The 16,559-nt window shown below is 44.3% G+C and overlaps 1 protein-coding gene across 13 annotated transcripts in view; it reads right to left on the bottom strand.

Annotated features, from left to right (window-relative positions):
• The window catches only part of LIMCH1 (LIM and calponin homology domains 1), a 220,134-nt gene extending 209,110 nt beyond the window's left edge, over positions 1-11,024 (bottom strand). For all 13 annotated transcript variants that reach the window (XM_058192395.1, XM_058192393.1, XM_058192394.1 and 10 more), the window contains exon 1: positions 10,763-11,024. In XM_058192395.1, the coding sequence (XP_058048378.1) occupies positions 10,763-11,011 (249 nt within the window). In that variant the 5' untranslated portion in view covers positions 11,012-11,024. The remainder of the gene's footprint in view (positions 1-10,762) is intronic.
• Positions 11,025-16,559: the final 5,535 nt, after the last annotated feature.

The following is a 16,559-nucleotide window of genomic DNA, read 5'->3' as shown; positions in this document are numbered from 1 at the left end:
ACCCCTACCGGCTCGCCCGAACTGGTCTGAACCAGCTGAACTTTTATTGCAGATGTTGGTTGTCCCTTGTAATACAGGTCAAAAATCAATAAATCCATAAAATCTAAGGCACGAATTAAAATAAATCCAAACAAAAAAAAACCTTCGCGTTTCTCAAAGTATAAAAATAACCCAGGGCAATTAGAACAATAGCAATTATGATTAAAAGAGCTCATTTGAATCAGAAGAAAATGTGTAACCTTTGTGACATGCGTAGCTAAATTAAGAGGGCCATATTTGTTTTGTCCTTTAAAAATGTTACATCAAAACTGGAACACTTTGGAAAATCTTTTAAGATGAGGTATATAAAACATTCTCTTGAATCTTTGCACCGAGCACAGCCAGACTTCATATTAAAATGCTACAAAGATTATACTTTATTGTATGATACCCTGCATTAAAGATTAAGGGAAGCATACAATTGTCCACAAATGAAAATATGTCATATTGATATGTCAATAGGGTTGTGTAACATACAAGATTTGTTTAACGGTTAAGGTATCAGGCTAGAAACCAGGAGACTGTGAGTTCTAGTCTCGCCATAGGCCTGAAAACTGATCGAGTCAATCACTAGGAGACTGGGAATTCTAGTCCTCTCTTAGGCATGAAAACTGGCTGATGATTTTGGGCCAATCACTAAGAGACGGTGAGTTCTAGTCCCACCTTAGGCCTGAAAGCTGACTGGATAACACTGGGCCAATCACCAGGAGACTGGGAATTCTAGTCCTATCTTAAGCATGAAAGCTGGCTCAGTGATTTTGGGCCAATCACTAGGAGACGGTGAGTTCTAGTCCCACCTTAGGCCTGAAAGCTGACTGGATAACACTGGGCCAATCACCAGGAGACTGGGAATTCTAGTCCTATCTTAAGCATGAAAGCCGGCTCAGTGATTTTGGGCCAATCACTAGGAGATGGTGAGTTCTAGTCTCATATTAGCCCTGAAAACTGGCTGAATAACTCTGGACCATTCACCAGGTGACTGGGAATTCTAGTCCTGTCTTAAGCATGTAAACTGGCTAGGTGATATTGGGCCAATCACCAGGTGACTGGGAATTCTAGTCCTGTCTTAAGCATGTAAGCTGGCTAGGTGATATTGGGCCAATCACCAAGAGACTCCGAGTTCTAATCCTGCCTTGGTATGAAAAACTGACTGGCTGACTTTGAGCCAGTCACTCAGTCTCTCTCTCTCTCAGCCCAACTTTCCTCAAAGGGTTGGTAGAAAAGAGGAAGAGGAAGGTGCATTCGATATGAGTTACCGTATTTATAAAACAAAATAATAATAATAATAATAATAATAATAATAATAATAATAATAATAATAATAATAATAATAATAATAGAATAGAATAGAATAGAATAGAATAGAATAGAATAGGATTTTATTGGCCAAGTGTGATTGGACACACAAGGAATTTGTCTTGGTGCATATGCTCTCAGTGTACATAAAAGAAAAGATACGTTCATCAAGGTACAACATTTACAACACAATTGATGATCAATATATCAATATAAATCATAAGGATTGCCAGCAACAAGTTATAGTCATACAGTCATAAGTGGAAAGAGATTGGTGATGGGAACGATGAGAAGATTAATAGTAGTGCAGATTCAGTAAATAGTCTGACAGTGTTGAGGGAATTATTTGTTTAGCAGAGTGATGGCCTTCGGGTAAAAACTGTTCTTGTGTCTAGTTGTTCTGGTGTGCAGTGCTCTATAGCGTCGTTTTGAGGGTAGGAGTTGAAACAGTTTATGTCCAGGATGCGAGGGATCTGCAAATATTTTCACGTCCCTCTTCTTGATTCGTGCAGTATACAGGTCCTCAATGGAAGGCAAGTTGGTAGCAATTATTTTTTCTGCAGTTCTAATTATCCTCTGAAGTCTGTGTTTTTCTTGTTGGGTTGCAGAACCGAACCAGACAGTTATAGAGGTGCAAATGACAGACTCAATAATTCCTCTGTAGAATTGGATCAGCAGCTCCTTGGGCAGTTTGAGCTTACTGAGTTACTAATAATAATAATAATAATAATAATAATAATAATAAAGGTGGGATAAAAATGAATAAAGGTATGACGTTGGCGATGAAAATGACTGACATGCAAGATTCATTCCGCCTCTATTTTCTGATTCACAACACAACGTTGCCCTATTGTTAATTCTACTGAAGGAAACCAATACTACAGTCACAAACACAAACACTTCGCCACTCTCAAAAGAGTTAAGCTGGTTACTACCAGAAGGTGCCACCATCTGCCCGGGGGATCTTGTCTATAAATATAGAGACGAAATTTTAAGAGCCGCCGGGTAGCGAAAGACGACTGAGAGAATAAATCAAATCCTGATCGAAGAGACCACGTAATAAAATATTGATGGAACAATACAATGGCCCACATTTCCACTCATTGCTGTCATCCTCTGGAAAGTTCACAATGAGACAGCAGATGGACAACTTGCAACGAAACCACAACACGCAATACAGAGAGGTTTACAACACCTCATTTAGTGGCCAATTCAAAGTTACAAAGAAAAAAAATGACTTGTGGCCATTTTTCACACTTGCAACCAGTGGTGAAATTCAATTTTTTTTTTTACTACCGGTTCTGTGGGTGTGGCTTGGTGGGCGTGGAAGGGGAAGGTTACTGCAAAATCGCCATTCCCACCCCACTCCGGGAGGGGAAGGATATTGCAAAAGCCCCATTCCCACCCCACTCTGGGGCCAGCCAGAGGTAGTATTTGCCGGTTCTCCGAACCACTCAAAATTTCCGCTACCGGTTCTCCAGAATTCACCCCTGCCCACTGGTGTACGCATTTATGATGGTCACAGTGTCATGGGGTCATGTGATCTCCTTTTGCGACCTTGGCAAGGGGGAAGCCAGATCCACTCAACAACCACGTCAATAACTTAACAAATGCATCGCTTCACTTAACAACGATGGCTAGAAAGGTCGCAAAAAATGGGACAAAACTCACTTAACACATGTCTCACTTCTTGTTGTGCTATATCCACCATCGGACGCTGGCGATCACGTTGGCAATCCGTGTCTCACTTAGCAACCGAAATTTTGGGCTCAATTGTGGTCCTAAGTCGAGGACTACCCTGTACACTGTACAATTAAGCAGCGGAACAGCTTGCCACCAGGAGTTCTGGGTGCTTCACCACGGGAGGTTTTTAAGAAAAGACCAGGCAGCCAACTATCTGAAATGGGATAGGGTCTCTTGCTTGAGCAGGGGGTTGGACTAGAAGACCTCCAAGGTCCCTCCCAGCTCTATTCTGATTGATTGACTGATGGCTCAAAAAGATTTGCCAAGATTAGCTATCTGTACAGGTATCGACTTACGACCACAACTAAGCTCCAAGTATCTGTTGTAAAGTGAATTTTGCCCCTATTTTATCACCTTTCTCGTTGCAGTTGTTAAGTGAACCACTGCAGTTGTTAAATTAGTAACACAGGTTGTTCAGTGAATTTCCCAGATTCGACTTTGCCTGTCGAAAGGTCACAAAAGCGGATCACGTAACACTGTCGTAACTCGAGAAATACCTGCATGACTAAGCTATCATACCGTATAAACTTTATAAAGATTCAAGAGCCGTGCTTTGCAAACTAAAGTGACGGCAATGAACGAAACGAAGATTGTGCGCGCGAGATCGCACACCTCCACCGAAAGCTAAGTCCATCTGCAGCGGTTACGAACTTAAATCTATATAAAGATCAGACTAATATAGCTAAGTCTTATGTTCCATCCTTCCCCCTTCTAAATATCTTGGACCACCAGGTTTCAGCTTACAGGATCTCAAAAGGAATTTTGAAGGGAAGGATCTTTACTTGAGTGTGTGATAAAGTCACGGAACAAAATAAATAAATAAATAAGCTAACCTTTTATTTATAGGTCTCGTTCCTAAAAAACCAACATGAAACAATTTTGGTTCCTGCCACCGTCATGAAATAAAACACAGATTGTCTGTGCGTGTGTGTGTCACATCAAATATAGCAATATTACGATACTTCTCTGCTGTATTAAGAAAAGGGGGAAATTTGCAACCATTTTAGATGGGCCTTGCAAAGACCAAACCTGCAGCCCTAATTTACTCGCCTTAAATCATAGTTTACAAGCAGGTTAGGCCCCTCAATACTTTTGAGCTTCATGTTCTACTTACATGTGGTCTGTTTGGTTCAGAATTTAACATATTATTTGAAGAAGAAAAAAAAGATGTTTAGACTCCAGAAAGAGTGCAGAGAAGAGCAACAAAGATCATTAGAAGGCTGGTGGCTAAAACATACGAAGGACGGTTGCAAAAATTGGGGATGTCTAGTTTAGTGAAAGAAAGACCGGGGTGACATGATAGCAGGATTTGAGGGGCTGCCACAGAGAAGAGATGGGGGTCATCTTATTCTCTAAAGCACCTGAAGGCAGGAAAAGAAACAATGGGTGGAAAATAATCCAGGAAAGAAGCAACTTAGAACTAAGGAGAAAATTCCTGACGGAAGAATTAGCCAGCGGAACAGCTTGCCACCAGAAGTTGTGGATGCGCCAACACTGGAGGTTTTCAGGAAGAGACTGAAACAGCTATTTGTCCAGAAAATCAATGGGGAAGCTAAAGTCGGTTAAACCCTGCGGTGATTCAATTAACAACTCTTGCAAGAAACATCGTAAAATGGAGTTAACCTCATTTGACAACTGTCTTGCTTAGCAACAGAAGTTCTGGGCTCAATTGTGGTCGTAAGCCAAGGAATACCGTGTTTTCCTGAACATAAGACCGGGTCTTATATTAATTTTTGCTCCAAAAGACGCATTAGGGCTTATTTTCTGGTTAGGTTTTATTTTGGGGAAAATATGGTACTAAATGCGGCCGTTTGGCTGACAATCTTAATTGGGGCTTATTTTGGGGGTAGGGCTTATATTACAAGCATCCTGAAAAATTATGCTAGGACTCATTTTCTGGTTGGGTCTTATTTTCGGGGAAACAGGGTACCGGTAGTTCAAATGTACTTGAAGACGACAAGTCCAAAAATTTTTTTAAAAAAATGTGACCGGGAGAATAATGAAAGCTTCCTGTCAGTATTTAAATTATAATTCTTCTGAGAACTAAAAGGTAACTTGCTTTTTCTATATCAAAATGTCGCTCAAGAAAAAATATATAGAAATTTCCAGAAAAATAGTTTCGCGTCCTATACCATTCCCAGAGGACAGATCCAAAAAGGCAGCCAGGGCTTAATTTGGATTGGAAACTGATCTCTGCCTGGCTTTCAAACTATAATTGTAAAATCACATGTGTGCCATTCTCTTCAGTCTTAAAACAGCATCGGCTATTAATGCAAAGAACATATTTTTTTTTCATTTTGGTCCAGGGTGGATTTGATTGAAATCAAGTCGATTTAAATCGTAATTTTGAAAGAGCAATTGTCATCTCTATCGCGCAGCGGCTCCCAAGGTGGTATTCAGCCGGTTTAGAGCGGTTCTCCCGAACTGGTAGCGGAAATCGCAGGCCGCCTAACCACCCGGGCTCTATGTCATTCTATTTAGGCACGTTTTTGAGGCTGGGCGCATGTGTGGATGGCACGCGCACCAGCAAAGCACATGCGCAGATCGGGCGCATGCATGGACAGGGCGCGTACGAGAGAAACGTGCATGCAGGCTCACTTTTGCGAACCGGTAGGGAAAGTAAGTAACTACTAACCCTGAGCAGCTCTCCTTCTGACCTGCCGATGACTCACCGACAGTCCCAATATTGCAGACCATAGAGCCTCATATGCTACATTAACTAAGCTCCATTTCATGCTGAATAAACTAAATTATTAATGTATCTTAAATAGAAAACTATCTTTAGATAGACTGTTTACTCCAAAAGCATTTTATTAAAATAAATTGGATTTTAAAAAATCCGCTTTAAATTAAAAAAAATCAGATTTAAATCAAAAAAATGATTTAAATCGAAAAAATCAGATTTAAATTAAAAAAATCAGATTTTTTTTTTTAAATTAAAAAAAAATCATCAATTTTTATCCAACCTGTTTTGGTCAGTAAAAGTTTTACACAGGGATCTGAAAGGGACCACACTCCTTATAAATCAATGTTTTTACACCACCCTATTAATAGCCCAGTAGCTTTTAAATTAAATCATTTTTTAAAAACCACTTTATTCTGTCCACTTGCACCTGTGTTGTTTTTTTCTTTACTGTACCAGCTTTGATATTGTTTTATCACCAATTAGAGTTCTCAACAGGTGTGACTCATCTTGGCTTTCAACTGACTTGGAAAAGAAGTAAGGTCAGGTCAGATCTGGGTTGTAAATGGTTGGGAGACCACCTTATAGATAATAATAATAATAATAATAATAATAATAATAATAATAATAATAATAATAATAATAATAATAATAATAATAATAATAATAATAATAGGAGGAATAGAATAGAATAGAATAGAATAGAATAGAATAGGAAAGAGGAGGAGGAATAGAATAGGAGGAGGAGGAGAAGAGAAGGAAGAAGTGGAGGAGGAGGAGGAGGAGGAATAGAATAGAATAAGGAAGAGGAGGAGGAATAGAAGAGGAGGAGAAGAAGGAGAGGAAGAAGAAGAGGAGGAGGAGAAGGAATAGAATAGAATAGAATAGAATAGAATAGAATAGAATAGAATAGAATAGAATAGAATAGAATAGAATAAGGAAGAGGGGGAGGAATAGAAGAGGAGGAGGAGGAGAAGAAGAAAAAGAGGAAGAGGAGGAGGAGGAGGAGGAGGAGAGGAAGAGGAAGAGGAAAAGGAGGAGGAGGAGGAGGAGGAGGAGGAGGAAGAAGAAGAAGAAGAAGAAGAAGAAGAAGAAGAAGAAGAAGAAGAAGAAGAAGAAGAAGAAGAAGAAGAAGAAGAAGAAGAAGAAGAAAGAAGAAGAAGCAACATCAGTGGCTGCAGCAAAATCTCACAAACTGATTGTCAACAACGTTACGATCAAATGGCCAAAATCACACAGGGCAAACTTTGCCAGAAGTTTGGGTTCGAATGCAGCAAAAATGACTAGGGAACAAAGTTCTTGGAAATGAACAGACCAAGAACTTGCGGAACTTCCGAATCTGAATGTACAGACATCTGGCCCACAACACGCCTGACATCGTTATTGTGGTTAAGAAAAAAAATAAGTATAGTTCATCGATATTGCAATACCAGGCGATGCACGAGTTGAAGAGAAACAGCCGGGGGGGGGGGGAATAGCAAAATATCGCGATTTGCAAATTGACGTTGAGCGACCGTGAAGGAGGAAATCAATGGTTGTACCAATAGTAAGAGGAGCCCTTGGAGCAATACCCAAAGGGTATAACTAGATACGTGGAAATTCTGAATTTATTAGACCTGAATATCCTAACTTTGCAAAAACAAGCCGAAAACAAAAATAAAACTTGGAACTGCCGATATATTTAACAGCTCTTAGGTCCTTGGTTAAGATTTGAACTGTTACGTTTTTTTTACCAGTCCCAGATTGTAAATTGAATTGAGGATTAAATCCACAAGAGTAGGAGTAGGAATAAAATAGAAATAAGAATAGAGCTGGAAGGGACCTTGGAGGTCTTCTAGTCCAGCCCCCTGCTCAAGCAGGAGATCCTACACCATTCCAGACAAATAGCTGTCCAATCTCTACTTAAAAAGTTGTGGGTGACGGAGCACCCACAACTTCTGGTGGCAAGCTGTTCCGCTGGTTAATTGCCCACACTGTTAGGAAGTTTCTCCTTCATTTCTAGTCGCTTCTCTCCTTGATTAGTTCCCATCCATTATTTCTTGTCCTGCCTTTAGGTGCTTTGGAGAATAAATTGAGCCCTTCTTCTTTGTAGTAGCCCCTCAAATGCTGGAAGACTGCTTATCATGTCATCCCCTGCCCCCCAGTCCTTCTTTTCTTTAGACTCGCCAATTTTGGCAATAAAGGTTTTTAAAAGTTGAAATAAGGAAGCACCAAACCATCCAGAGAACAGCACAGTAATAAACAAAAAAAAAATTACAAATCAATTAAAAAAAAAATAATACGAGAAGATGAATTCCCTGGCCATTCCAGGGGATTATTTAAATGCCGTCACCGTCCAGAATGATCTCTGTGCGAGTTAAGACGGCTCTATAAATTTATTGAATAAAATACTAAGAATGCTGATGACAAATAGGTGGGATCCAGAAGTTATCGGTGGGTTCCAGAGAAGAGGGTGGGATAAGGCGATTGTCTGCATCACTCCAGGGACGGATGACTTAATTATTTCAACCGTTGTAAGCACCCAAAAGTCACCCCTACGCAACTCATTCAACAAATACTAATAATAATTGAATAATTGGAGAGAGGGAGGTGGAAATGAAAAAAGCAGGCAGCTGGGAGCCCTGCTAACAAGAGATGGGCTTAGCTCCCAGATATTCTCCAGGATCTTGCTGACCTCCTCACCCAACTCACATCCCATCCTCAAGACCAATTTCCAATCGGTGTCTCCTGGGGAAGTGGAGAGCAAAGCCCTTCCTCTTCCAGGCTGCCCAGCTCCTCTCTTCCGTCCATCCCTCCGGATTAAAAGCTTAAAACCAAGAGGGGCTTCCCTCCCACTGCCCAGCCACCTCTACCCCTCAAGCCGGTTGGGGGAATTCTGCACTGTGGCAGGAGAAAGCGAAGCGGGGGAAGGGGAAGGGAAGGAGAAGGGGAGGGAAAGGGGAAGAGAAGGAAAGGGGAAGGGTGAAAGGAAGGGGAAGGGAAGGATGAAAGAAAGAGGAAGGGGAAGAAAAGGAAAGGGGAAGGGTGAAAGGAAGGAGAAGAGGAAGGATGAAAGGAAGGGGAAGGGGAAGATGAAAGAAAAGGGAAGGGGAAGAGAAGGGAAGAGTGAAAGAAAGGGAAGGAGAGGGAAGGAAGGGAAGAAGAGGAAGGGGGAGGGGGGAAAGAAAGGGGAAGGGAAAAAGGAAGGAGAAGAGAGGGGAAGGGGAAGGGAAGAAGGAGGAGGAGGAGGAGGAGGAAGGAAGGGAAAGGGAAGGGTGAAAGGAAGGAGAAGGGGAAGGTGGAGAAGAGGAAGGGAAGGGGAAGCGGAAGAGAAGGGAAGCGTGAAAGAAAGGGGAAGGAAGCAGAAGGGGAAGGGAGGGGGAAGAGAAGGAAAGGGGACGGGAAGGGTGAAAGGAAGGGGAAGGGAGAAGGGAACGGGAAGGAGAAGAGAAGGGAAGAAGAAGGCAAGAGGGAAGGGGAAGAAGAAATGAGAAAAGGGAAGTGGGAAGGGAAGGAGAAGGGGAAGGCAAGGGGATAAAAAGGGAAGGAGAAATGGAAAGGAGAGGGAAGTGAAGTGGGAAAAGAGAAGGGGACAGGGAAGCAGAAACGGAAGGGAAAGGAGGATGGAAGGAGAAGAGGAAGAGAAGGGAAGAGGGATGAAAAGGAGAAGGAGGAAGGGAAGGAAGGAGGGAAGGGAGAAGGGAAGTGGAAGAGAAGAGGGGTGAAAAGGGAAGGAGAAATGGAAAGGAGGGAAGGAGGGAGAAGGGAAGGAGAAGAGGAAGAGAAGGGATGAAAAGGAGAAGGAGAAAGGGAAGGGAGAAGGGGAAGGAGAAGAGGGATGAAAAGGGAAGGAGAAGGAGAAATGGAAAGGAGGGAGGGAGAAGAGGAAGAGAAGGAAAGAGGGATGAAAAGGAGAAGGAGAAGGGAAGGGAAGGAAGAGGAAGGAGAAGGAAGTGGAAGAGAAGAGGGGTGAAAAGGGAAGGAGAAATGGAAAGGAGGGAAGGTGGGAGGGAGAAGGGAAGGAGAAGAGGGATGAAAAGGAGAAGGCGAAAGGGCAGGGAAGGGAGAAGGGGAAAGAGAAGAGGGATGAAAAGGGAAGAAGAAATGGAAAGGAAGGAGGAGGAGGAGGGAGGGAGAGGGAAGGAGAAGGGAAGAGAAGAAGGAAGGAAAGGAAGGGAAGAAGAAACGGAAGGGAAGGGAGGACGGAAGGAGAAGAAGGAAGAGAAGGGAAGAGGGATGAAAAGGAGAAGGAGGAAGGGAAGGGAAGGAAGGAGGGAAAGGAGAAGGGAAAAGGAAGAGAAGAGGGGTGAAAAGGGAAGGAGAAATGGAAAGGAGGGAAGGAGGGAGGGAGAAGGGAAGGAGAAGAGGAAGAGAAGAGGGATGAAAAGGAGAAGGAGAAGGGAAGGGAAGGAGAAGGGAAGGAGAAGGAGAAGGAGAAATGGAAAGGAAGGAGGGAGGGAAGGAGAAGAGGAAGAGAAGGAAGGGAAGGATGAAAAGGAAGGAAGGAGAAATGGAAAGGAAGGAGGGAGGGAGGGAGGAGGAGAGGGAAGGGGAAGTGGGAAAAGAGAAGAGGAAGGAAGGAAGCAGAAACGGAAGGAAGGAGGAAGGAAGAGAAGAAGGAAGAGAAGGAAGAGGGATGAAAAGGAGAAGGAGGAAGGGAAGGGAAGGAAGGAGGGAAGGGAGAAGGGAAAAGGAAGAGAAGAGGGGTGAAAAGGGAAGGAGAAATGGAAAGGAGGGAAGGAGGGAGGGAGAAGGGAAGGAGAAGAGGAAGAGAAGAGGGATGAAAAGGAGAAGGCGAAAGGGCAGGGAAGGGAGAAGGGGAAGGAGAAGGAGAAGGAGAAATGGAAAGGAAGGAGGGAGGGAAGGAGAAGAGGAAGAGAAGGAAAGGGGGATGAGAAGGAGAAGGAGCAAGGGAAGGGAGGGAAGGCAGGTGCGGACGATGCCGCAGCTGGGAAGGCGAGGGGAGGGGAGGGGAGGCCGCCCCTTCCCTTCCCTTCCCTTCCACCCAACCAGCCTACTAACCTCGATCCAGCGCCGGGCTTCGGCCAGGGCGGGCTGAGGTTGGGGCTGCGGCGGCGGCTGCTGTGCCAGAGCCGGGCTGGCCATCCGCAGAGCGTCCCAAGCGGCGGAGCAGGAGGAGCGGGCGGAGATGGCCCCGCCGCCTCCTCCTCCTCCTCCTGCGTCGGCGGCGGCTGAGGCTGAGTCGGGAGAGCCGAGCAACGCAGGAGCGGCGGCGGCGGCCCCTTGCAGCCCCGGCTGCCTTTCGGGCATGCGGAGAGACGCCTCCCCCGCCCCCACGCGCGCTCCCGAGCCTGGCTCCGCCCTTCAGGCGCGGCCCCGAAGGCGCTACCCGGCCGCGGGCTCCCGAGCGGAGCAGCCTCACTTGCCGCTGTTTCTGCGCTGCTTAGGGGGTCGCGAGTTTGTTGAGGGGGGAGACAGTTTCCTACACACACACAGAGAGACAGAGACAGAGAGAGAGAGACAAAAACACACCAGATAGCAGGCTTCCAAGAGACAGGTAGTCCTCGACTTACAACCATCCGTTTAGTGACCGTTGCAAGGGTGGCTGGAAAAAAAAAGGGGGGGCTCAGGGGTGTTTTTTTTCCCCCCACACTTGGGAGCTTTTCATCCCTGAGATCACGGGATGAAAACAAAAATCCCCCCGCCCTCTGCCAACCCACGATACAGGTAGTCCTTGACTTACAAGGGTCCATTCAGTGACCGTTTCAACAGTGCTGAAAAAAAGCGACAGGGCGGTTTTTCACAACTTGTAACCTGTGCGGCATCCCCGTGATCACAGAATGAGGATCAAAAGTTCCCTCCCATCCACGATAGCAGGCTTCCGACACAGGTAGTCCTCGACTTACAACGGACCGCTTAGTGACTGTTGCGAGAGCGGCTGAAAAAAAGGGGCTTGGGAGCGTTTTTTTCCACACTTAGGATCTTTCAAGTGTCCCTGAGATCGTGGGATGAAAACAAAAAGTTACCCCACCCCCACCCCATCCATGATAACAGGCTTCCGATACAGGTAGTCCTCGACTGACAACGGTCCGTTTAGTGACCATCAAAAGTTGTGACAGCATTTAAAAAAGGGAGTTAAGGAATGTTTTTTCATACGACCTTTCCAGCATCCCCGTGATCATGTGATCAAAATCCCCCCTTTCCATGATAGCAGGCTTCTGACACAGGTAGTCCTCGATTTACAACGGTCCGTTTAGTGACCGTTGCAAGGGCGGCTGAAAAAATGGGGACTTGGGAGCGTTTTTTCACACGACCTTTGCGGCATCCCCGTGATCACGGGATCAAAATAGAAAGTTCCACCCATAGCAGGCTTCCAATACAGGTAGTCCTCAACTTACAACGGTCCGTTTAATGACCGTTGTGACAGCATTGAAAAGACGGACTTAGGAGCATTTTTCACACTTATGACCTTTGCCGCATCCCTGTTCATGGGCACGTAGGATCCGTTTTTTTAATGTTTTAAAAAAAACATTAAGGGAGCCGGGATGAGTAACATCAACCACTGATGATGACAAACACAACCTGATGTGTTCAGAATAAAAGTCAAAATCCTGCTTTGTCTTGGTCGCATTGCAGACAAGTTTGTCCTCACCTTTTTATTTTTATTTATTTTTTAAGTGAAGCTCAAAGAATTTTCAATATTTAGTAAAAAATAATAATAAAGTATTTCCCCCTTGGTGTTGTTTTTTTTTTTCCCCTTCCCATTTTCTACAGATGTTTAATTGGCTTTATTTACAGTTTTTCAGTCTCCAGAACAGGGCTTAGGTAGCATCGTGCGAGAACCGCCAGTCACAAAAGAGATTGGAATCTAAAAAAGAAAGTGATGATGACGTGACATTCCTCAAGAAGAGGCAGGCGGGGCTACACTGAAGCAGTTTCTGCACAGGGCTGAGTTACTCAGGAGTAGCTCCGTTTACTCTCTGTACGTCCCATGATTTCGATGACAAGGCCAATATTAACGCATTCTGCAAAAAAAGAAAGAGAGAGAGACAAGAAGAGCCTGAGGTCAGAAGGGGTGAAATGCTCCCGGTTCGGATCGGATCGCCCAATCTGGTAGTGATGGCGGTGGGTGGTTCGGAGAACCGGTAGCAAAAATCCCTGTCATCCCCTCCCCGCCCCAGCTGAGCCACGCGATCATCAGAGGTGGGTTTTTTTTACTTTTAAAAGCATTTTTTCTTCAGCCAAAAAAATGCTTTTAAAAGTAAAAAAAAAAAAAAAGCCTTTGATGATCGCACGGCTCAGCTGGGATCATCAGAACCCTTTAAAAGCTTTTTTCCCTCTGGCGATCCCAGCTGAGTTGCTTGATCAACACAGGCTTTTAAAAGCATTTTTTCTACAACCTCTTCGGCCGAAGAGGTTGTAGAAAAAAATGCTTTTAAAAGTTAAAAAAAAAAAGTTGGCCACGCCCACCCAGTCACATTACCCCCCACCCACCAAGCCACGCCCACAGAACCGGTAGTAATAAATTTTACGTTTCACCCCTGATCTGTAGTTATAAGCGGCCCCTAACTTCCTTATCCAAATATGTTTTTATTAGGTTATAAAGTATTATAAAATACAAAACCAGATAAGGGGGGGGAGCAGTAAGGGGGAAGGGAAAAGGGGGGAGGGAAAGGGGGAAGGGAAAAGGGGAAAGAAAAATGAGGAAGGATAGGGAAGGAAAAAAGAAAAAGGAACAGGACTTCCAACTCTGTTGCAGTAGAATGAGGCATTAACAACAAATCCCAACTTTTTGTTTTACCATCATAATATAGACTAGAATAGAATTACAGAGTTGGAAGGGACCCTGGAGGTCTTCTAGTCCAACCCCCTGCTTAGACAGGAAACCCTACACCACTTCAGACAAATCAAGAGACAAAGTATGAATCATCTATTGTAATGTAATCTATTGTAATGTAATCTATTGTAATGTTATCATCTATTGTAATGTCCTTCCTGTTAAAGACTACTTCGGCTTTAATTGCAATAATACAAGAGCAACCAATAGATTTAAACTTAATGTTAACCGCTTTAATCTAGATTGCAGAAAATAAGACTTCTGTAACAGAATCATCAGTGCTTGGAACACATTACCTGACTCTATGGTCTCGTCCCATAATCCTAAAAGCTTTAACCAAAAACTTTCTACTATTGACCTCACTCCATTCCTAAGAGGACCATAAGGGGCATGCATAAGAGCACAAACGTGCCTACCGTTCCTGTCCTATTGTTTTTCTTTTTCTTCTTATATATATATGCTTATACTTCTTTATATCTCCTCATATATATGTTTATATACTGTATAATCTTTTTGTGTGATACCTATGTATATTGTTGTGACAAATAAATAAATAAATAAAAATAAAACCAGTCATTTCTACCAAAGTCTTATCAGTCAATCCGTGAAACCCAAAATCGAAAAGTTTCATTCTTTGCCACATCGAGCACAAAGTTCAGAAATGGTTTCCATACGGAAACCAAAGTTATTTATGTTCTTTTCTTTAATCAAAGCAGCAGTCAATTCTGCCATTTCGGCTAACTCCCATCAGCTTCTGCAACCATTCGTCCATGGTAGGAATCGAAGTCTCCTTTCATTTTTGCGCACATAATAATCTTGCTGCTGTCGAAATAGAGCGTAACAAAATTCCAAACTTTTTCTCCAATTCTTTTTCTATTAAACCCAAGAGGAAAAGTTCTGGATTCATATTTATCAGGGGTGAAATCCAGCAGGTTCTGACGGGTTCTGGAGAACCGGTAGCGGAAATTTTGAGTAGTTCAGAGAACCGGCAAATACCACCTCTGGCTGGCCCCAGAGTTGGGTGGGAATGGGGATTTTGCAGGATTCTTCCCCTGGAGTGGGATGGGAATGGAGATTTTGCAATATCCTCTCCCCAGGAGTGGGAGGGACTGGGGATTTTGCAGTATCCTTCCCCTGCTTGGGGTGGGAATGAAGATTTTGCAGTATCCTTCCCCTGCCATGCCCGCCATGCCACACCCACCATGCCATGCCACGCCCACCAAGCCACGCCACGCCCACCAAGCCACGCCCACAGAACTGGTAGCAAAAAAAATTTGGATTTCACCACTGATATTTATCTCCATTTTTGAGATAGTCTGTATTGTCTGAGGTCAGAAAGTGCATCTGTAGTTATAAGCGGCTAATAATATAAATGGATAATTCATATCATAAAATACGAATCATAGTCCAAATTTTATTTTATTTTTTGCTTTATCACGTCCACCATAGATGGTAAAATTGCCCCTTCTTTTTACACTTCCAACATACATTTGACATACCTTTATGCATCTTAGATAACTTATCTCAGAGGTGTCAAACTTGATTCCGCATCAGGGTTTTTGTTTGACCTCGGCGAGGGTGGGCGGTGCGTGGCTGACCTGAGCTCTGTTTTCACTGACAGAGGGCTGCAGGAGGATGTCGCGGCTGAAAACGGAGCCCGGGAGAGCTGTGTGCGGTCTCCCCAAGCTCCATTTTTGTTGGCAGAGGGATGCAGGTAGCCATCGTGGCTGAAAATGGAGGCACACATGTCCCTCCCAAGCTCTGTTTTTGCTGGCAGAGGCACCGTGGGCCATTTCTTGGCTGTTTTCAGGGCGGGCCCGCAGGCCAGATCTAAGCACTCCGCCAACTGGATCCGATCCCCGGGCCTTGAGTTTGACACCCCCGACTTATCTGCTGTTAAATACCAACGATACACCATCTAGTAAAAATCCTCTTTTAAATTATAATTTAACTTCCTGGAAAAGTGGAATCAAGAAGGACCAGATCCCTCCACCCAGTCGTGGCAACAGCCAGCATTGGCAGTCTCCTGAACCTCCTCCTCGTCCCAGGCATGGCGGGCGATACTCACTGGTCATCAGGGTACACCAAATCTTCGGTTGAGGGTGGTGTGAGAATTATTTTGGGTATCTGCCGCCTCTTCGAAAGAGACGCTGCAAGGGAAGGAGAAATTATGGGTGTGCACGCACGTATAGCAAGGGGTGAAATGCTCCCGGTTCGGACCAGATCGGCCAATCCGGTAGCGATGGCAGCGGGTGGTTCGGAGAACCAGTAGCAAAAATCCCTGCTCCCCCAACCCCGCCCATGCCCACCCAATCGCCCGCTTGCCTGCTTGCTGCTTCTTTCCGGCTCGCTCGGTTTTCCTGCCCGAGTGGTAGGAATGGGTTGTAAAAAATGCTTTTAAAAGGTTAAAGAAAAGAGCTCTGACGATCACAGCTGAGCCGCGCGATCGTCGGAGCCTTTTGTTTACCTTTTAAAAGCATTTTTTTACAACCTATTCGGCCGAATAGGTTGTAAAAAATGCTTTTAAAAGGTTAAAGAAAAAAGCTCTGATGATCACAGCTGAGCCGCGCGATCGTCGGAGCCTTTTGCTTACCTTTTAAAAGCATTTTTTTACAACCTATTCGGCCGAATAGGTTGTAAAAAAATGCTTTCAAAAGTAAAAAAAATGATCCCCGCACCACAGCTGATCGCCCCACCACCCCCATGCACTGTTCTACTTACCCCATGCCTCGTTTTTGCGTGCACAGCGCGCGCGCCTCAGATTTGGTATGCGGTGCGCGCACCGCGCATGTTTGGCGCACAGGTTCAGATTTCACCACTGATGTATAGTACAAATGTTAATAAAGGGGTAAAGATGGGATTCCTGTTGAGGTCCTAAAAAGATTCTGAGAAAGTTATTCAAGGTTTCCAGGGGAAGGTGTAGCTGCTTGTCTTACTTTTTCCTTTCAACCTGTCCCTGGAGGTTTTGGAGCCTGAGGCCTTTCTGTGATGTGAGGTCGAAGGGGCTTCTTCACCACGATG

The sequence above is a fragment of the Ahaetulla prasina genome, chromosome 8 (genome assembly GCF_028640845.1).
Source record: "Ahaetulla prasina isolate Xishuangbanna chromosome 8, ASM2864084v1, whole genome shotgun sequence".
Taxonomy (NCBI): Eukaryota; Metazoa; Chordata; class Lepidosauria; order Squamata; family Colubridae; genus Ahaetulla; species Ahaetulla prasina.
This window is presented reverse-complemented; position numbering and strand designations above follow the sequence as displayed.